The sequence below is a fragment of the Lepidochelys kempii genome, chromosome 3 (assembly GCF_965140265.1).
Source record: "Lepidochelys kempii isolate rLepKem1 chromosome 3, rLepKem1.hap2, whole genome shotgun sequence".
Lineage (NCBI taxonomy): Eukaryota > Metazoa > Chordata > Testudines > Cheloniidae > Lepidochelys > Lepidochelys kempii.
In genome coordinates, this window is record NC_133258.1 from 127,420,680 (window position 1) to 127,443,117 (window position 22,438).

General features: G+C 44.9%; 1 protein-coding gene and 1 long non-coding RNA gene across 5 annotated transcripts in view; both read left to right on the forward strand.

Annotated features, from left to right (window-relative positions):
* LOC140909204 (uncharacterized) overlaps window positions 1-22,438 on the forward strand; it is an 80,066-nt gene that overhangs the window by 21,603 nt on the left and 36,025 nt on the right. For 2 of the 4 annotated variants that reach the window (XR_012158136.1, XR_012158133.1), the window contains exons 2-3: window positions 385-465; window positions 8,863-9,100. This is a non-coding gene — a long non-coding RNA (uncharacterized lncRNA). Of the gene's footprint in view, window positions 1-384; window positions 466-8,862; window positions 9,101-22,438 lie in introns of those variants that run through there. The other 2 variants (XR_012158135.1, XR_012158134.1) reach the window with 1 other exon arrangement.
* On the forward strand, window positions 13,655-15,338 carry LOC140908209 (uncharacterized). The gene is made up of 2 exons (XM_073335164.1): window positions 13,655-14,207; window positions 14,796-15,338. The coding sequence occupies exons 1-2, from the start codon at window positions 13,655-13,657 to the stop codon at window positions 15,314-15,316; spliced, it is 1,074 nt and encodes a 357-aa protein (XP_073191265.1). The 3' UTR covers window positions 15,317-15,338.

Below are 22,438 nucleotides of genomic sequence, written 5' to 3' on the forward strand. Positions count from 1 at the left end.
GACTGGAGATCAAAACCTTGTAAATAAGATGTATGGCTATGAAATCTAAACTCTACATAGGATCAGTTTCTATCCTTTCAGCAGAGAAGGGACATCACCCCTTCAAGTGGGTGGGAGGAAAGACTTTAGGCAATAAAAATGGAACACACATGGCTAACTAATCTGCAGCGGCTGAGAATGTTTCTCACTTTCTTCAGTGTGGAATAAATAAATCACACTATCAACATGAATGGAAAGCTTATCCTCCTTTTGTCATCATATATCAAGTTGACCTGACATCCATTACTCAGTCTGGTTCAGTTAAAGTTGCTTAAAAAGTGTATTTAAAAGGACCCCTTTAAACAACTGAATAAATGCTGTTTAATTTTTTTTTTATCCTTCCAGATTCAAAGTCAGAAGGTTGAAACATTAGATATTTACAGATGTTCAGAACTTCCCATGATTAGGAATTGATCCACTAAAGAAGTAAGTACTTTCTATTTATGTCAACAAAGATGATGGGGAAGATATCGTCAGAAGACAATGAACAGTTTTCAGTGTCAACTCCTCCAACCTCCTGGGACCAACCTGGGGTCTACAGAAGGGGAGCCCTGCAGTAGTGGACTTCACTAGGGGACTGATCTCATGCCTCTCCACTTCAAGGGGCTTTTGAAGGCCCTGGGGCAGGGGCTCCTCCCATGCTGATATTAGCAAGTAGGCCAGCTGCTGAAAGAGCCTGTCAAATCTTGGTGCTCAACTGGCCAGGCCCCATATGCTGCAGGCACTGGCAAAATGATCATGTCGGAGAAGAGGGGTTGACCACGAGATATAATACATAACACTTTAAACACCAGAACTCTGGCATGGAACATTTCATTGTTTTGTCTTCACAAATAATATTTTCTCCATTAGTTTTTGTGTTGTAAATAGAAACATTTATGAGGAATGCAAGAATAAATATGTTATTCTTTTTTGGATTAATTTCCAAATTAGCATATGCATGAGAGGTTGTAAACATCTATAAATGTGCAAAGCTTCAGCTGTCTGATTTTCTGTATTATGAAGCTAGAAGGATAAAAAAAAGTTTTTGTTTTTTTTTATTTAAAGCCACCTTTGCCACCCACCAGCCCTTGTGCCAGCCATAGAACAGCCAGACCAGAGATTCACAGTCATAAGATACTTTTAGATATGGACAATATTTGTATTATTATTTGAATTTCTGTTTTCAGTATATAAAGACCAGTCCGCAAGAAGGACCATGGTTTGCTATTTACCCCTCCAAACTAACTCCTATGTGACAGGTTTCCTGAAGTAATCTGCAGCTTGAACCCATGGATTTTAAATTCAGCACTAGATCTCAGAGAAGGGAAACTCCACTTCACTGATGTCAACATGCTGTTGATCTTCTAGTGTAGATCACTCTCCAACAGAGGCGACGGAAGCTTCCTAAAAGTGGGGGGACCACCGGTGCCCAAACCATGGCTCTGCCCCCCACCCCGCCCCTTCTCCTGAGGTTCCACCCCCACTCGCTCCTCTCCACCCTCTCTCCCCGTGGCTCGCCCTTACAGCTGGTAAAAAGTGATGGTGCCATGGCCCCCCTGGTCCCCCCCACCCCCCAGGCACCCCTGCTCTCCACAGAGGCACATGCATCATCTGGAGGCTGCATCATGAAGGCACACTAATGTAATCACACAGCACTGCTCACTACTGCCCCAAGCACTGCCATTAGCTGCAGGGTCACCACAGGACACTTAGGTAATTGGTCATGGCCTATACGAGTTCTTGTAATAAAAAAATTGAGTTCAGTGTTTTGGATGGGAACAAGGGTTACTGATGTGATGTCCTGGGAATAACCCTTCCAGATTTTTGATTAGGTATGGGACAACTAAAGAGCAGACTGCACCTAGGGAATGCATCCCAGGATATACATTGAGCCAAGTGCATGTTGGGACAGAACTTTGGGGGTTTAGTCAAAGCATGCGAATGATCATGATCAATAAAACTCATGGTTTAAGGACCTCACTAGCAAGTCCAAATGCCTTGGATTTAAAGAGCTCCCATTAATATGGGACAAATCCTCATATGGACAGGAGGATCACTTAGCTGAACTCCTGTGTCAGCAACACTTATCAGTATTAATTTACAAAAGGCAACATTGATATTGTATTGTTATTGTGTGCACTCAGGCAAATTGATACATATTCTTTCTTTGTCAGGACTCAAGATATACAGCATAGTTTGCACTGTATCAAACTACCTCAAGGATAAGAACAGACCACCTAATGAGTGGAGCTGAAAGCACAGTGAAGCAATTGTAACTCTTCTGCCAGGCCAAGTTGATAGCAGCAAGGGCCGGGTTCAGTACACAGGGGTTCCCTCTCATCAAAGCAAATGCAAAACTGGCTCGAGCCCCCACCCAGTGACCTGGGAAAATCTTATACACCCCCTGGGCGCCTCAAAGAGGCAATACTTCCCCTCTCGCAAGCACAGAGTCTCGGTGTAGCAGAGAATCTTTAATAACATGAGGTAAACGACATCAGCATTAAATTGGGGAAACACCACAACTAGTGTTCATTAACTAAACCATGAGCAAAGACCCACCCCAGCAAATTGGGCCACATCCTTTCCCTCGGGTTCTTGAGTCCCAGAACCCAAATGTCTCTTGAATCCAGCAATCCACAAATCACCCAAAGTTCAAAAAGTCCAGCCCCAGAGTTCAAAAGTTCATCTGCAGAGTGTTGCTCCCCAGTCTGGCTAAAATGTGCCTGTGTGTGTGGGGAAAGAGGTAAGGGGCACCTTACATGTCCTGAAGCTGACTGCCCCACAGGGCTCTGCTCTGCTCAGCTGTCTCACGACCGGCTCCGCTCTGCACAGCTCACCATCTCACGAACGGCTCTGCTCTGCACAGCTCGCCTCGCTGTCTCACGAACACTCCACCAGCCTATCCACGAACAGCACCACTGCACTCTAGTTCTTCCGGCTCCCCACTACTTGACACAGTGCTCAGTGATTCCAGCTCTCAGTAGTGGGAGCCTTAGTGCTGGTGCACCATAAGGCCAAAGTGAATTCAGCACAGTACCTGTAGCAAGACTCTTAATAGATCCAAAATTAGCTCTGACATTCCACAGTGGAGAGAGACAGAGGTGCAATTGGTGTTTCAGGCCCTCACAAAGGCACCCACACCACCAGGTACAAATACCTGTCTCAAGCCTCTCTCAATTCACAGAGTTTTGGAACCCATGTCCCTTGCCTAGCGAGTGCTACTTAGTTGATGGTGAGTCCCTCCATCATAACAAAAGGCCAAGTACAGTTCCAAGCACAGTTCCCATAATCAGGGTAATAACAATTTATTCTTCCCACCCCAATAACAGAGACACTGGGGATCCCACAACAGCCAAAATGACCATTTGGGCAGTTATGGCCTCATTCTAGGCGGGGTGGGTGTGCCTATGCAAATGAGATCAGCCCCTTAAATTCTTTTCCACAACTTGCCACACCTCACCACCAGATGTCAGGGTGGAGCTCATCCTGACTCTGCTTACACAATGAAAGGAGATTTCAGGACTTGTCAGCTGCATGACTCAGTGGCACAGGAATGACCAGGGCTGGCCTTACCATGAGGCGAACTGAGGCGGCTGCCTCAGGTGCCAGACTTTGGGCGGGGGGGTGGAGCCACTAGGACCCAGAGTGTAGAAATTGTGTCTGCTGCTGGTGCATATGTATTCTCTCTGCTTGAGATGCACAGAGATGGTGGAGTGCTGTGCTGGAGAAAGGAGGGCACAAGAGACATAACAGGCAGGCAGGAGAAAAGGTGAGAGGGAATAACAGAAAGCAGCAGGAGCTGCAGGGAGAGAGAGTAGGAGGAGTCTCTTATGTACCTCTCTAGCACCCATAGGAGCCTGGACTGATTAACACCAGCTTCTCAAGGAGCTTCCTATTTCCTGCTGCTTCCCTGAACCCACTTGAGGAGAACAGGCAGCCAATTGAAGTAGTAGGAGCCAGTTAGGCCCTTAAGACGCTGATATCTTCCCTCACCCAGGCCCTGCCACCAGCCTGCTTATTTGTCCCCTTCAATTGAGTGTTGAGAGCCACTATAGCCAGCACAGAACAGCAGTCATGAGTGAAAGAAGAAAACACCCCTCTGGGGCAGCATTCCAAAGAAGAAAGAAAGCAAAGGAAGCTTTTCTATCTAAACAGCAAGGAGCTCTCCTGAGATACATGGACACAAATGTTCACTGTGAGCCTTCTGGCCCCAGTGAGCATGTGAGTGGTGAGGAGATGCCTGATCTTCCAGTTAGTCAGAGTGCAGGTGACCTGGCAGCTACTGCAGCATCCATATCTCCATCATAAATGGATGTAACCATGCACATTCCTGAAGAAAAGTGTAGATCAGAGAAGAGTGTGGTGGAGGCGCAAGAAACAGCTGCTGCTGAGTTTAGTTCCTTAAGTCTAGATGATCCAAGACTGTGGACCCACTTGAGCAGTAGCCTGAGGGACTTCCTTGTTCTGCATGGGCCATAGCAAGTGAAAAACTTCACATTCCCCAAAGACAATGAAAATAGAAGTTTCCACCCAACACATTACTGGCATGAAATCCCCAATGGTGACAAAGAGGAGAGGCCATGGCTTATGTACTCAAAAACCCAGAATGCCGCATACTGTTTTTGTTGCAAACTCTTCCAGTCTAATGTTCCAGCCACACTGGGTTCTACAGGAACAAAGGACTGGAAAAATCTGGCTAGAAATCTGGCATACCATGAGAAGGCAGCAAATCACAAGAGAGCATTCGATAGGTGGAAAGAGCTTGAGATGAGACTAAGGTTAAAGGCCACCATAGATGATCAGCATCAAGAGAAGATTGCATCAGAGTCTCTTTACTGGCAAAATGTTCTGAAAAGGCTCATTGCCATTGTGAGAATGCTTGCTACCCAAAACCTAGCACTGCGTGGCCCTTCAGATCAGCTGTATGTGCCAAACAATGGAAACTTCCTTAGAATTGCGGAGCTAATGGCTGAGTTTGATGCTGTACTCCAGGAGCATCTAAGAAGAGTCACCACCCAAGAAATGTACACACACCACTACCTTGGAAAAACAATTCAAAATGAGATCATACAGTAACTGGAAACAAAAGTCAAACAGATGATTGTGGCAGATCTGAAGTCAGCAAGATATTACTCTGTTATTCTGGACTGCACACCTGACATCAGCCAACCGGAACAAATGACTTTAATGGTGCGTTTTGTAACAACAACAGAACCTAGTGAAAATGTCGCTGCAATGGTGACAATGGTCAGTCAGCATTTTCTAGAATTTATTGACATTGATGATACTACAGGAGCTGGTATGATAAATGTGCTTCTTAAAAAGCTGGAAGATATGGAAATTGCGATAGCTGACATGAGAGCTCAGGGCTACGATAATGATGCCAACATGAGAGGAAAGAACAGAGGAGTGCAGACACGGATCTGAGAGTTAAACCCTCAAGCTTTTTTTGTCCCATGTAGTTCTCATTCATTGAACTTGGTAATCAGTGATGCAGTATCAGCTTCTAGTGAGGCTGCTGAATTTTTTAATGTAATTCAAAGCATCTATGTATTTTTCTCTGCATCAACTCAGCGATGGCAAATTTTGAAGCAACATCTGGGAACATCCTCTCTGACACTGAAACCACTGAGTGCCACAAGATGGGAAAATCGAGTGGAGGAGATAAAGCCTATCAAACACCAGGTTGGGAAGATAGATGATGCCACAGTTGCCATTATGGAGGATAATGCTATGACAGGACCTGTTCGTGGGAGAACAGGGGCAGAGGGAAATGGAATCACCAGAAACATACATAACTTCAAATTTCTATATGGCTTAGTGTTGTGGCATGACATACTGTTTGAAATAAATGTTGTAAGCAAGAGACTCCAAGGTGTTGACCTTGATATATCTGGAGCAATGGAATAATGGGACAAAGCAAAGTCATACCTACAGTCTTACCGGTCAGATGAGGGATTTCATAATGTTCTGAAGCGTGCACAGAAATTGGCAGAGGAACTTCACACTGAAGCTATTTTCCCACCCATTCAAGAATACAAGAGTCACCGAAGAAGAAGACATTTTGATTATGAGGCATGGGATAAACCCATAAGAGACCCCAAACAACAATTCAAAGTTGAATTCTTTAACCAGGTGCTAGATTGTGCAATACAGTCTGTTGAAGAATGTTTCATGCAGCTCAAGGAACACAGCAGTATATTTGGGATGTTGTAGGATATTCCAAAACTCCTCACTATACCTGAAGAAGACCTACACCAGCAATGCAGGGCACTAGAGACAGTGTTGACACATGACGACATGTGCGATATTGATGCGAGTGATTTAGGTGATGAACTGAAAGCCCTTTCAAGATACATTTCAGCAGGATCAACTTCAAAGGTTGTTCTGGAATATATGTGCACAGAGAAGATAACCTCCCTCTTTCCAAATGCTTTTGTTGCTCTGCCCATACTTCTAACACTTCCTGTAACAGTTGCCAGTGGAGAACGCAGCTTCTCCAAGCTGAAGTTAATAATAAACACATCTATGCTCCACAATGACACAGGAGAGGCTGGTTGGCCTTGCAACCATCTCAATAGAGCATGAACTGGCCCAAACTGTGGACCTTCATCAGGAAGCAGTTCAAATCTTTGCAACCAAGAAGGCACGGAAAGCACCACTTTGATTATTCAAACAGATAAAAATGCCAGTGTTTACTATGCAGCCAAGAAAAGTTACATTTGCTGTTCAGGCGTTTGAAAGTTAAGTGTGACTTAAAGTTTTTGAACAAGGCATTTTAAGTTGTTATTTTTCCTTTATTGGGGTAGGTAGCAGAGCAGTACCATGAGAGGAGTAGAACAGGAAGAAGGCAGAATTGAGACCTTTCAAAGTTTTGGCCAAAGCGAGGGAACATGGGGGCGTCATTTGAGCTCCCTGCCTCATGTGCCAAAATGTTGTTGGCCAGCCTTGGGAATGACAGCAGTGCTGGCTGTGGGGATGACTCCACAGAATGTCATTCTTATTTAAGGTTCTTCATGGTGTCACACATTCTTGTTTCAGAGGAACAGCCGTGTTAGTCTGTATTCGCAAAAAGAAAAGGAGTACTTGTGGCACCTTAGAGACTAACCAATTTATTTGAGCATGAGCTTTCGTGAGCTACAGCTCACTTCATCAGATGTTTACCGTGGAAACTGCAGCAGACTTTATATACACACAGAAATCATGAAACAATACCTCCTCCCACCCCACTGTCCTGCTGGTAATAGCTGGTAATAGCTATAATCATGTGTTTCATGATTTCTGTGTGTATATAAAGTCTGCTGCAGTTTCCACGGTAAACATCTGATGAAGTGAGCTGTAGCTCACGAAAGCTCATGCTCAAATAAATTGGTTAGTCTCTAAGGTGCCACAAGTACTCCTTTTCTTTTTACACATTCTTGTGTTTTGCAGTCAGACTTATATCTAAAAGGTATTAGCCTTTGGGAAGCTCTGCGTTTAATGCAGGTTTAATAGTCACTATATTCTGGTGGTTGGTCAGTCTTTGTGGGATATATTTATAACAACTGAAAAAGAGGCCAGCCATAGATAAGAGAGTTTATCAGCTCCAGATGGTGAGTTATGAAAGCAGAGAGATGTAGGATAGGAATGACAACGAAATTTAACTCTCTCTTGAAAATGTTAACCGTATTGTTCACGCTTAGCACTAAGGGGGCCTGTGACCACTGTGTGATTAACTCTGTGACCCCGAGAAGAATTTAGACCAGCCTGTCAAAAATATTATGCTTTAAGGCAGCAATCGTTTTTCTTTATTAAAGATCAGTTACATTGCCTTGCTTTCTGTTGCCTACACTCGGATTGCAGTTTGACTGTAGCACCACCTGTAGGAAATCATGTGTAATTTAATTAACAGCACAAATCCAGAGCAGCCGTCAAAGTGATAACATAAAAAGGTGGGTCTGACACGGCTACAACTATGGTGCGTACAACGGACTCCTTGGCAGGTTTAATTCATTTTAGGAAGCAAGTGTGCAACACATAAATGTGTCCATCTAATATATATGAACATTTCAAATAGATCCATTAAGGGCAGGGGTGTAATTTCTCAATTATTTAAAAGCATGGAAACAAAAAATAAATTTTCTAAAAAAGGATTTTTGGAATTTTTCTGATCTTTATATCTGTCACATAAGTTCAGGACCTGAGTCTTTAAAATGGGGAGTCTTTCCATAAACGACAAAGGACTATGGATTAGGCCTTTAATACTTATGAAAGAGGCTGGTTTAAATAAAGTCATCCATTTAGTATCAAGGGATCAGTCTCCCTTGGCCCTTTCAATATTTGGCCTTTTAGCTAAGACTACCATCAAAAGCACCGTTTGTGATTTCCCCCCTGATCTCAGGTGTTTTTTCCCCCTAATTTAAATGTTGTTTTTACGAATAAATACTGAGTAGCTTATCATATCATGCAGTAGACTGAGTCAACATATTATGATTTTGGAGTGCACCACTGTCCCATGAGGGTATCAAAGAGGGGGAGGGATAGCTCAGTGGTTTGAGCATTGGCCTGCTAGACCCAGGGTTGTGAGTTCAGTCCTTGAGGGGGCCATTTGGGGATCTGGGGCAAAAGTTGGGGATTAGTCCTGCTTTGAGCAGGGGGTTGGACTGGATGACTTCCTGAGGTCCCTTCCAACCCTGATATTCTATGATTCTATGAAATAAATGTTAAACACTTGGAATCAACAACAAAAAATAAATAAAATGATATGAAATATATATTTTGTGACATAAATGTGGGTTTTAAACTGGATGAATAGCATTTTTTTTAAAAAAGGAACACTTATTTAAAAATGCCATTTCATAGGAACTGCTATAGAAAGCTTCCAGTTGGATCAAAGTATCTAGGACCCTATAAAGGCTACAGGCACATGAAAGCACATGGATGGGTATGTGGCCACTATGGCTTCCAGTCTTCTTACCAGCCCTTGCTGCTTGATTGCTGGGTATGACAACTGGGACAGACTGAGATACTTATTGTGGTAAGTCCATCTGTTTCTTATGATGGTGTAGTTTGAGGCCTCAGAAGAAAGAGTGAGAATTTGAGAACAAGATTGGAAGTAGAAACCAAGCACTCCTGAGTTCAAATCCTGCCTTTGACACTTGCACTGTGAATTTGAGCAAACCTCTCCACCTCAATTTTCCCCATCTGTAAAAAGCAAATGAAAATAACACTCATTTCCCTCTCACTGGAGTGCTGGCAGTATTAATGTTTGTAAAGCACTTTGGATAGAAAAAGTTCTGTAATTCCTAAGTACTTTTACCATAAGAGAGGTAGAACAACTGTGTCTCTAAAAAATCCCATTTGTTTATATCCATACTCACCAGTGCTCAGAATTTTAGAAGTGCATAATTTTTATTAATATATTTTTTTTAATGTGGGATGTCTGTCATCTGCTTTTTACAACCACCAATTTTACAAGCAGAATCACATCAAGGCTCTTTCAGCAGCAATCTGCCCCCCAGATTGGTTGGTACCTCTGCTTCTATCCTTTTAGAACAAAAAGCTGCAAACCCCAAAGCCATTCAACTCCACCAACAGGCTTTAGGTCTTCAATACCTTTTTCAATGAGACTAATATCTCTGCATACTTTTTGGACAAGGCTGCAATAATGATGCTTGGTTGCTGTGCAGGATTAGCATGTTCAGCAATAGGGAGGAGGAAAAGAGAGACATCTAGCACGCAAGCGATGGGTTTGCTAAAAGTGGCATGCATCTGAATGATACTTGCATATTTAACCCTGGAATCATTTTTAGAGCTAAACAACGAATGTACATGACACTTATTGATATTATAGGGCCTCCATTCGCACTGCTAGAAGGTTTAAGCTGTTCCCATTGAAGTTAATGGGAGCTCTGCATGACCTCAGTGAGAACAGGATCAGGCCCTAAGAGCATGTCAGGGACTTTCTGGTGTCATTTTTAGAGGATTCTGTAATCCAGCTGTAAAAGTCTTATGCTGAGATGGGGATATGACTAACTTTCTAGTGCCATTTTTTTTTTAAGTGTAGCTTTAACGTTAATTTAACTGAATTTTCTGGCTTCCAAACACTTGTGTTTTTTTAAAAAAGAATATTAGATTAAAGTTTTCTTCCCCTCTCAGCGGTATGCCATCAACTTGAACATCACATTTGCATCATGGCATGTGATTGTGGAGACCTGGGGTGAATTCCTGGCTCCATGGAAGTCAATGTGAGTTTTGCCATTGGCATCAGTGGAGTTGAGATTTCCCCTCAGATTCTACTCCCAGTTTTGCCACTAACTCACTTGTGACCGGGACAAGTCACAGAACTTTTTGAACATCAATTTTCCATTCTGTAAAATTGGGACAATTATACTTGTCTGCTTCACAAAGAGGCTATGGTTTATAAGTAATATTTGAGACCACTGAATGAAAGGTCACATGGGGCTAGATTTTCAAAAGGATTTAAAGGAGTACTTTTGGCACCTTAGAGACTAACAAATTTATTTGAGCATAAGCTTTCATGAGCTAAGCTCACTTCATCGGATGCATGTAGTGGAAAATACAGTGGGGAGGTGCCTAAAGATGTAGATTGGCACTTAGTGGGATTTTGAAAAGTGCCTAACTCCCATTGAAATCACTGGGAGTCAGGCTCCTATCTGCATCTTAAAGCACCTAAATAACTTTGAAAATCTGGCCCATAATGTATAAGTGCAAAATGTTATTATTTTGGCCACACACTATTTCAAAAATGGGAATAGAACTTGGGAGTTCTTGGATCTCAGTCCTGACTTCTAGTTCTGTGCTTCTATCAAGTAAGCTAGAGAGACAAAGTGTTTTTATTGCCCCAACAAGGTATTCCAGTGATTGTTAAGATCACCCATATTTCCTTCAAAATCACCTCCCCTTTCCATGCCATCCAAATAAACAAAGAAGACTAAGATTACAAATTAGACAATTTCTCAGTGAAGCTGGACATTTAGCATGTGGGAATTGTATTTGTTATTTTTATTTTATAGTGCTGGGTCTAATATTCACAGTTGCAGTAATCCCAAGGTATTGTTAAGGAATTGACTAGTCTGCTTAATATCCAGACAGGTTTTATATCAGCATTTTATATAAAACACAGGTTGGAAACCAAATTCACACACACACACACACACACACACTTTCTCTGTCTCTTTGAAATTGATGGCAACACTCCAATACTCCTTGTGGGAATCATTATCTACAGGTCTTTGCAAAAATCAAGGAAGAGTGAAGAGTATTTTAATATTAATGACAGGTTTCAGAGTAGCAGCCGTGTTAGTCTGTATACGCAAAAAGAAAAGGAGTACTTGTGGCACCTTAGAGACTAACAAATTTATTTGAGCATAAGCTTTCGTGAACTACAGCAAATTTATTTGAGCATAAGCTGTAGCTCACGAAAGCTTATGCTGAAATAAATTTGTTAGTCTCTAAGGTGCCACAAGTACTCCTTTTCTTTTTTAATATTAATGCAGCACCAAAGTCTGCATCATGGCTTGGCTTTCTGAAACCAACACCTCTAAGAAGAAGCCCCCCTTAGGATGCAGAGTTGCAGTTAGGTGATTTATGGAAGGAGGTGGTTAAGCCTTTGGCTTGACGCATTCACCATTGCTAGGATATTGGTCTAAATGGACCGCTGCTCTCTCTTCCAGCATGGCTGTTCCTACATTCCTATGGTTGGCCACAAAAACTAAGAAGTATTCAGAAAAAAAATCTACCAAAACGTAATTGCACCCCAAATGCCACATTATGGATACTGCTCTGAGCAGGATTAGATGACATAGTGATAAAGACACCTGAGTCCTGTCTACATTAATGCTCCTGCCATTTCTTCTCCAAGTGGAGCTGCACTGGTGGGAAAGCTCTTGGCATATGATGGTAAAGATGCAGCCTTACCATGCTAGGCAGCACTGGTGCGAGTCACACAGCCCTTCCCTTGAAGTCAGTGAACGGATTCCAAGTGCCATTTGAGCTCCTCAGTTAGTTTGCATACCTCACATTACATCATCCAACAAAGCACCTTTCAGTCAAACCCCATACAATGGAAAGAGGTTGGCTGTGCTCAATGGGGGGTTAATAGTTGCCAGGGGAACGCCACATTCCAGCATCAGCTGCTAATGTGCAAAGCATGCTGTTAGAAACTGGCCAGGAGCAGACCATGGGAAAATTCTTGCATACTTTATGAGACAGAAAAAAACCCTACTTTCTACAAAACAACACACAATGCATAATCCCTACTCTGAAACTGAAATGCTCCAGACCTTTAAGTGGGGAGAGGGAAATTAAGATTTTGGGGTGTTGTTGCCAATAAAAACAAATAAAAAAGAAATTTTCTGATTGGAGATTTAATTTTCAATATCTTAGGAAATGAACTGGCTAAGTGTCAAACATCTCACAGGTAATTTTATACAGTTCTTCAGGACAATATGTTCAGCCTTAGCCAGACTGGCAGGTTAGAAGGTTAGCACCTGGGATGAGTGGGGCACCAACTGACTTAACATCATGAAACAATGGCCTCTTCCCCCCCCAGTATTGGCAGCTCACCACTCCAAAGAATAACACCACAACATTACACTCCTGCCTACAAAGCCCCTATTCACTGTAAGACAGTCTGCTTACTGCAACAAGATGGTATTTCTGGATACAACCACAAGCCCTTTTGGAGGGGCGGGGGAGGAAGGGGAAAGATGAAGAAGATAAAATGGCAATGCAGACAGCCTACAATTACAACATATAATAGTGTGTGTGTGTGTTCGTTCTGCTGGGTGATTTTTGCTTCAGGTCCAAGCAAAAATGATACATCTCTGATTATTAAAAAAAAATTAAGGAAATACTTTACCAAAAAAAAAAAAAAAGAATTCAAGATCTCTGTAGCACATGTTGACCAATGAAAAACATTAGCAACGTGTGGGCCCCCATTTATTGGATGTGTTAGCAACACCAGTTTTAGTATTGTTCATGCTAATACCATTTAAGTACACTGTGACAGTGTGGATCAAATTTAGCTGTTAAGGGGGAATGCAGGGACCAAGAGGAACAGCTTGCACGTCCCCTTTTCAGAAGCTGCCGGCCACGGCAGTGGGGCATTGAGATGATGCAGAATGACCAGGACATAGGAGTGCCTCCCAGTATGCTGTTACCAGTGTCCAGCCATCCACACTGGGAAGCCCCTGCAGCAGGTTCCCACTGCAGGGGAGAAGGGCACACAGAGCTGCCACAGATGGCTATGTGCTATGCTGCAGAGCCCCTTAGCCCTGGTCTACACTAGGACTTTAGGTCGAATTTAGCAGCGTTAAATCGATGTAAACCTGCACCCGTCCACACAATGAAGCCCTTTATTTCGACTTAAAGGGCTCTTAAAATCGATTTCCTTACTCCACCCCTGACAAGTGGATTAGCGCTTAAATCGACGTTGCCGGCTCAAATTTGGGGTACTGTGGACACAATTCGATGGTATTGGCCTCCGGGAGCTATCCCAGGGTGCTCCATTATGACTGCTCTGGACAGCACTCTCAACTCAGATGCACTGGCCAGGTAGACAGGAAAAGAACCGCGAACTTTTGAATCTCATTTCCTGTTTGGCCAGCGTGGCAAGCTGCAGGTGACCATGATGGAGTCCCAGAATCGCAAAAGAGCTCCAGCATGGACCGAACGGGAGGTACGGGATCTGATCACTGTTTGGGGAGAGGAATCCGTGCTATCAGAACTCCATTCCAGTTTTCGAAATGCCAAAACCTTTGTGAAAATCTCCCAGGGCATGAAGGACAGAGGCCATAACAGGGACCCGAAGCAGTGCCGCGTGAAACTGAAGGAGCTGAGGCAAGCCTACCAGAAAACCAGAGAGGCAAACAGCCGCTCTGGGTCAGAGCCCCAAACATGCCGCTTCTATGATGAGCTGCATGCCATTTTAGGGGGTTCAGCCACCACTACCCCAGCCGTGTTGTTTGACTCCTTCAATGGAGATGGAGGCAATACGGAAGCAGGTTTTGGGGACGAAGAAGATGATGATGATGAGGAGGTTGTAGATAGCTCACAGCAAGCAAGCGGAGAAACCGGTTATCCCGACAGCCAGGAACTGTTTCTCACCCTAGACCTGGAGCCAGTACCCCCCGAACCCACCCAAGGCTGCCTCTTGGACCCAGCAGGCGGAGAAGGGACCTCTGGTGAGTGTACCTTTTAAAATACTATACATGGTTTAAAAGCAAGCATGTGAAAGGATTACTTTGCCCTGGCATTTGCGGTTCTCCTAGATGTAGTCCTAAAGCCTTTGCAAAAGGTTTCTGGGGAGGGCAGCCTTATTGCGTCCTTCGTGGTAGGACACTTTACCACTCCAGGCCAGTAACACGTACTCAGGAATCATTGTAGAACAAAGCATTGCAGTGTATGTTTGCTGGCATTCAAACAACATCCGTTCTTTATCTCTCTGTGTTATCCTCAGGAGAGTGAGATATAATTCATGGTCACCTGGTTGAAATAGAGTGCTTTTCTTCAGGGGACACTCAGAGGAGCCCATTCCTGCTGGGCTGTTTGCCTGTGGCTAAACAGAAATGTTCCCCGCTGTTAGCCACAGGGAGGGGGGAAGGTTGAGGGGGTAGTCACGCGGTGGGAGGAGGCAAAATGCGATCTTGTAACGAAAGCACATGTGCTATGTATGTAATGTTAACAGCAAGGTTTACCCTGAAAGAGTGTAGCCACTGTTTTATAAAATGTGTCTTTTTAAATACCGCTGTCCCTTTTTTTTTCTCCACCAGCTGCATGTGTTGCAATGATCACAGGATCTTCTCCTTCCCAGAGGCTAGTGAAGCTTAGAAAGAAAAAAAAACGCACTCGCAATGAAATGTTCTCTGAGCTCATGCTGTCCTCCCACACTGACAGAGCACAGATGAATGCGTGGAGGCAAATAATGTCAGAGTGCAGGAAAGCACAAAATGACCGGGAGGAGAGGTGGCGGGCTGAAGAGAGTAAGTGGCGGGCTGAAGACAGGGCTGAAGCTCAAATGTGGCGGCAGCATGATGAGAGGAGGCAGGATTCAATGCTGAGGCTGCTGCAGGACCAAACCAGTATGCTCCAGTGTATGGTTGAGCTGCAGCAAAGGCAGCTGGAGCACAGACTGCCACTGCTGCCCCTCTGTAACCAACCGCCCTCCTCCCCAAGTTCCATAGCCTCCACACCCAGACGCCCAAGAACGCGGTGGGGGGGCCTCCGGCCAACCAGCCACTCCACCACAGAGGATTGCCCCAAAAAAAGAAGGCTGTCATTCAATAAATTTTAAAGTTGTAAACTTTTAAAGTGCTGTGCTTAAAGTGCTGTGTGGCATTTTCCTTCCCTCCTCCACCACCCCTCCTGGGCTACCTTGGTAGTCATCCCCCTATTTGTGTGATGAATGAATAAAGAATGCATGAATGTGAAGCAACAATGACTTTATTGCCTCTGCAAGCGGTGATTGAAGGGAGGAGGGGCGGGTGGTTAGCTTACAGGGAAGTAGAGTGAACCAAGGGGCGGGGGGTTTCATCAAGGAGAAACAAACAGAACTTTCACACCGTAGCCTGGCCAGTCATGAAACTGGTTTTCAAAGCTTCTCTGATGCGTACCGCGCCCTCCTGTGCTCTTCTAACCGCCCTGGTGTCTGGCTGCGCATAACCAGCAGCCAGGCGATTTGCCTCAACCTCCCACCCCGCCATAAACGTCTCCCCCTTACTCTCACAGATATTGTGGAGCACACCACAAGCAGTAATAACAGTGGGAATATTGGTTTCACTGAGGTCTAAGCGAGTCAGTAAACTGCGCCAGCGCGCCTTTAAACGTCCAAATGCACATTCTACCACCATTCTGCACTTGCTCAGCCTGTAGTTGAACAGCTCCTGACTACTGTCCAGGCTGCCTGTGTACGGCTTCATAAGCCATGGCATTAAGGGGTAGGCTGGGTCCCCAAGGATACATATAGGCATTTCAACATCCCCAACAGCTATTTTCTGGTCTGGGAATAAAGTCCCTTCCTGCAGCTTTTGAAACAGACCAGAGTTCCTGAAGATGCGAGCGTCATGTACCTTTCCCGGCCATCCCACGTTGATGTTGGTGAAACGTCCCTTGTGATCCACCAGAGCTTGCAGCACTATCGAAGAGTACCCCTTGCGGTTTATGTACTAGGCGGCTTGGTGCTCTGGTGCCAAGATAGGGATATGGGTTCCGTCTATAGCCCCACCACAGTTAGGGAATCCCATTGCAGCAAAGCCATCCACTATGACCTGCACATTTCCCAGGGTCACTACCCTTGATATCAGCAGATCTTTGATTGCGTGGGCTACTTGCATCACAGCAGCCCCCACAGTAGATTTGCCCACTCCAAATTGATTCCCAACTGACCGGTAGCTGTCTGGCATTGCAAGCTTCCACAGGGCTATCGCCACTCGCTTCTCAACTGTGAGGGCTGCTCTCATCTTGGTATTCATGCGCCTCAGGGCAGGGGAAAGCAAGTCACAAAGTTCCATGAAAGTGCCCTTACGCATGCGAAAGTTTCGCAGCCACTGGGAATCGTCCCAGACCTGCAACACTATGCGGTCCCACCAGTCTGTGCTTGTTTCCCGAGCCCAGAATTGGCGTTCCACAGCATGAACCTGCCCCATTAGCACCATGATGCATGCATTGGCAGGGCCCATGCTTTCAGAGAAATCTGTGTCCATGTCCTGATCACTCACGTGACAGCGCTGACGTCGCCTCCTCGCCCGGTATCGCTTTGCCAGGTTCTGGTGCTGCATATACTGTTGGATAATGCGTGTGGTGTTTAATGTGCTCCTAATTGCCAAAGTGAGCTGAGCGGCCTCCATGCTTGCCTTGGTATGGCGTCCGCACAGAAAAAAGGCGCGGAACGATTGTCTGCCGTTGCTCTGACGGAGGGAGGGGCGACTGACGACACGGCTTACAGGGTTGGCTTCAGGGAGCTAAAATCAACAAAGGGGGTGGCTTTACATCAAGGAGTATTTCAGGCAGGACTTCACGGAGGATTCCAATAAGAAATGGTGCACCTAAGTTATTGTCCTTATTGGAACAAGAAGGTTAGCCTGGCCTCTGATTGATACATGGCTAGATTTACCTCGCTGCACCTTCTCTGTGAGTGACTGCAGTGTGATCTAGAAGAATGAGTCCCCTAGACAGGGGAGGGGGGGAAGCAAATGAGTACAAAACAAATCTGGTCTATTTCTTGTTTTGATCCACTCCATCTATCTTTTACATCTTTGGCTGGCAGCAGACGGTGCAGAAGGACTGCATGCCATCCACATCTCATGGCTGCTCGGCAGAAGATGGTACAGTACGACTGCTAGCAGTCCGTATCGCCTGCCCGCTCACCATAAGACGGTTCAATAGGACTGACTGCAGGACTAAAGAGAATGACCTGGTCAAGTCACTCCAAATTTAGTCCCTGCGCCCATGTCTGCCCAGGCACTCCCAGCCGACGTGGCCAGGAGCACCTCGGACATGACGATGACGGCTACCAGTCGTACTGTACCGTCTGCTACCACAAGGCAAGGGGTTGCTGCTACTGTGTAGCAATGCCGTACCGCGTCTGCCAGCACCCAGGAGACATAGGGTGACGGTTACCTGAGCGGGCTCCATGCTTGCTATGGTATGGCGTCTGCACAGGTAACTCAGGAAAAAAGGCGCAAAACGATTGTCTGCCCTTGCTTTCACAGAGGGAGGGAGGGAACGGGGGCCTGACGATATGTACCGAGAACCACCCGCGACAATGTTTTAGCCCCATCAGGCATTGGGATCTCAACCCAGAATTCCAATGGGCAGCGGAGACTGCGGGAACTGTGGGATAGCTACCCACAGTGCAACGCTCCGGTAGTCGACTCTAGCCTCGGTACTGTGGAAGCGCTCCGCCGAGTTAATGCACTTAATGCACTTAGAGCATTTTCTGTGGGGACACACACACTCGAATATATAAAACCGATTTCTAAAAAACCGACTTCTATAAATTCGACCTTATTCCGTAGTGTAGACATACCCTTACATAAGGGGAATTCACTGGGAGGGGCCAAATAGCTGGTGTGGGGCTGTGTGACCCAAAGAGCCTCTCAATGGTAAATGGCAAAGGGGTAATTGTTCTGGAAATACAAGAGTTACCAGACCTGAAAAACTCTCTACACCTGATACTCAGTCATCATAATATTTATCCAACAAGTATCTTGTAAGGTATCCAGTGAAAACTGGTGACCTTCTAGTCATTAATATTATGGTGTGATGTATGTACTATGGGCTTGTCTACACTTACATTTTATAGCGCTCTAAGTTGCTGGCTCGCAGCAAGTCTGAGCGCTTTAAAGCGCTCGTGTAAACAGGCTCCCAGTGCTCGGAGCTAATCCCCTGGTGGAGGTGGATTACCAGGAGTGCTGGGAGAGCTCTCTCCCAGCACTCGCACGTGACCACACTCGCACTTCAAAGCGCTGCTGTGGGAGCACTCCAGAGACAGCGCTTTGAAGTTTCCAGTGTAGTCATGCCGGTAAAGAGTTATGTATGTGGGCTGGAAATGCATTCCTAAAATATGTTCAGACCAAGCAATCTGAGTAGATACACAGGTTTATCCTAGACAAAGAAATACACAGGCTTGCCCTAGACAAAGAAATTTGGATTTGCCAGTCTGCTCGCATCAAACTTTGTAAACAAGAGACAATGAAAATAAAGTTGCATTTAAGATAAACAAAATAATCAAACCAAGAGAAAGAGCCAATTAACAAGAGACTGAAAAGGGGACATGGCACCTGCACTCTGAGGAACAAGCAGCAGGGAAGAAGAATTTTGTTTAGGGTTACTTTTCAAAGGTTTTCTGAACTGTTAGAAAAGAGGTAAAAGACATTGTGGTTATGCATCATTTAAGGGACAAAGGGTACGTCTACACCAGAATAAAAGACCCACAGCTGGCCCAGCTCACCTGACTTGGGCTTGTGGGGTTCGGGCTGCAAATTGCAGTGCAGATGTTTGGGCTCAGGCTGGAACCCATGCTTTGGGGTCCTCCTGCTCATGGGGTCCCAGTTATGTGGGCTGAACACACTGAGAACTGGCTGCAAGTGAGAAATTGCCTGAGACCAGGTTTGTAATCTGTAAAGTTTTAAGACACTAGAAAGCGTGTTTTATTTGTAACCATTTTCTGTTTTTATTATCCTTACTTACTATCCCTTAAATCTCTGTTCTTTATTAATAAACCTATTTTTGGTTTTCCCAGAAAAGCGTCTCGGTGCTTGTATTCAAGTATGGGTCCTCAGCTAAACTGACAGGCTGGTTTGTGCACTCTCTCTTCGGAGGCAGTGGATTTGGTGGCAAGTGGCCAGTGAGAGAGGCTGGATACTGCAGAGAAATGCTCTTCCAGAGGGTTTGGGAACTGGGGTTCACTGAATGTTACCTGCAAAGCAAGGTTTACGCTGGCAGAGTCTCAAGGAGTTTGCTGGTGAGGAGGACAGACTGGTGCAGCAGGGAGCTTACACACAGTTTAAGCTCCAGCAAAATTCTCTCTTGCTGAGGCACAGGGATAACACAGTGGCTTATGGTTCTGGGCGCCCTGTGAAAGTGTCACAGGCTACCAGCACAAAGGGGCCGCAGGGCAATTTCCAACCAGGTTCCATGTATTCCCCCCCCCACCTAGGGGGCACTAGATTGACCAATGGCAGAGAGCTGACAGATGGCAACAACTCAATTGTTTCAAACCAGTGATCTAGGGAGAGGGCTCCATAGCAAACTGCTAGTCCCCTAGAGGACAAATTCGTCCCTGGTTTAATAGTTGCTTTGAACAGAATTAACATATACACTGGGGGTGAATTTGGCCTCAGGTCCCTGCCCACTGCTAGTCCAGAACATGGCTTTTGTTTTTAAAACAGTTTTTAAACGGTTAATGCCTTGTCCACACTGGCCAGGCAAACTGTTTAAAAGGATGCCATCAATTGCAAAATCATACTTCTATCTGCACTTTATTATTACATATGGCACCTAAAATTCTTTTAATGAAAGAGATTAGAGATATTTTTTCTATTTCTTCAATTTTCTTTGTGCACCTGACAGCACTTTGTGTATAATCAGTTTCATTGCTTTCCCCCCATACAGTTGGATTCCCCAGTCCTTTGTGTTTGTCTTTCACGAACCAACAGGGGAGAGAACAACATTTAAAAATATAAAACATATGACTATGAAATCACCAGCAGTAGCAGGAGGACTTGGGGGTAGATGATGATGTAATACCTGATGCTATTTTTAACTCCTATGTTTTAAACTGACTCAGTTTCAAACTGACAGGTTGATGGCTGTTTTGGGGCTCTTTAAACTTTGTTAGCTGGAGTAATTTTAAAACCATGTTTAAAATCTGCTTTGCCAAAAGTGTTTAATCCACATGGACAGAGCCTTACTTAGTGAGAATAAGGCTCTTCTTGGGGCACTGGATGACTTTTAAGATTGATAAGAAGACTTAGCACCTTTCATCTCCAGTTCCTTGTTTTGAAACCAGCCCAGGTTGGTGGTGATTGAGAAGAGTTAGCATTGCCTCTTTCTCTGACATCAGTGTCCTGCTCTCACATCAGTGTTGCCTCTGTGCTGAGCAGTAGCAGGTGTTCAGGACCATGCAGGTTGACTTCCCAGTAGAGGAGAAATCAGTGATCCCAAGTGTAACGTGCTTTATTCCTACATATACACCAGTCCAGAAATGATATGCTCAAACAGCATGCAGGGCAAACCCTTCTTCCAAGAATCTCATCTCACTACTAGTGTCCATTACCTAGTATGCAACTGTGTCTCAAGAATTAATGGTCTTGGGCTCTGATTCGAGTCAGAAAGCAAACTCTCCTACTGCTTGCTCAGCTTCCTTTATCCTAAAGCTACCTCTTCACACGCACTTGCGTAAGACAAAGCAACCCCGCAGCGTGTCTTTCCAAGAGTCAAAACTTGCTCGCACTCAGGAAAAAAAACTTGGAGGACTCAGTATAACAGCACTACTTGGTGATACCTGCTATAAGATTATCATTTAATGGCTGTTTGATGGCCTACGATTCCACACCAAAAATTGACATCCTTGTTAGCAGCCTCAGGAGAAAGCCTAAGGATTAAATGGACCTGACTGAATTATCCTTCCTACAGGTATTTCTTTTAAGTTAGGGCTGGCAGGGTAAAACTTGCATTGTTTGCTGCCTATGCTGTACCTATTTTGTGAACAAAGTGAGGGCTTGCTCCTCTGAGGCTTGTCTATCTATATGTAGTGTCTTCCAGCAGCGCTAAATTAACTGCTACATTTTGAGGTTAACTCAGGCCCAGAAACGGAGCCAGAGTCACAGGTATGGGCTGAGAAGCTCTTGGCCTAGCAGACATCAGTACCTGGATGAAGAGCAGCTGGTTAAAGCTGATCCTGGGCAAGACAGAGGTGAGCTATAGGAATAGGGAAATGCTTTGAAGAACTTGAACACATCTTCCATGTAATAACCCTTTCTGTTGAGGGCATCTACCTAGTTATTGTTAAATCAGTTTGCAGCCTTGAGGACTTTCTGGGCAACACAATGCTTTTGGATACCCAGGTGGCCCCTGCTGAAAAAAGCACCATTCCCACTTGCAGCTGGCCAGAAGATTGAACCCCCGGCTCTGTTCCCCACCCAGGAACAGAGCTGACCTCAGTGAGCCATGCATTTGTGACACCTAGGCTCCATTAGTGCAATTCGTATTTCAAAAGGAAGCCACACACCCTGAAAAAGCTCCCGCTCGCACAAAATGCCTATCTGCTTAGCAACACTGGACTCATCGTGAACACATCACTCCTGGGCTGCACTCTCTGCTCTAGCTCTCCACTGACCAGAGAAAAGGAGGACTTGTGGCACCTTAGAGACTAACCAATTTATTTGAGCATGAGCTTTCGTGAGCTACCGCTCACTTCATCGGACATCCGATGAAGTGAGCTGTAGCTCACGAAAGCTCATGCTCAAATAAATTGGTTAGTCTCTAAGGTGCCACAAGTCCTCCTTTTCTTTTTGCGAATACAGACTAACACGGCTGTTACTCTGAAAACTGACCAGAGAGTCCAATTTAAGCTATCACAAAGCAATTATGCAGTTGCCTTTACTGAAAGGGCATCTTTAGTGCTCTGTGCAGTGGGCTCAGGGCCTGTGCAGGGTCTGTATAATCAGGAGAATCCCAGGATTTCCAGGAGAAATAACAGTCAATCAGTTATAACAAATCTACTGTTCCTGGGAGCATTCCACAACCAGTCACCCACACCCCATTGTCATGGTCTCTGGAGTTCTGTAACAGCTAAGCCCCAAATTAATGGAGCAGGGGGTTCTGAAATTTTGTGTTGCGGACTAAACTAAATCCAGAACAGATTTTGTTTGGCTTTCCCATGCCTCAGTAGTCCCCAAAGATGCTTTTATTG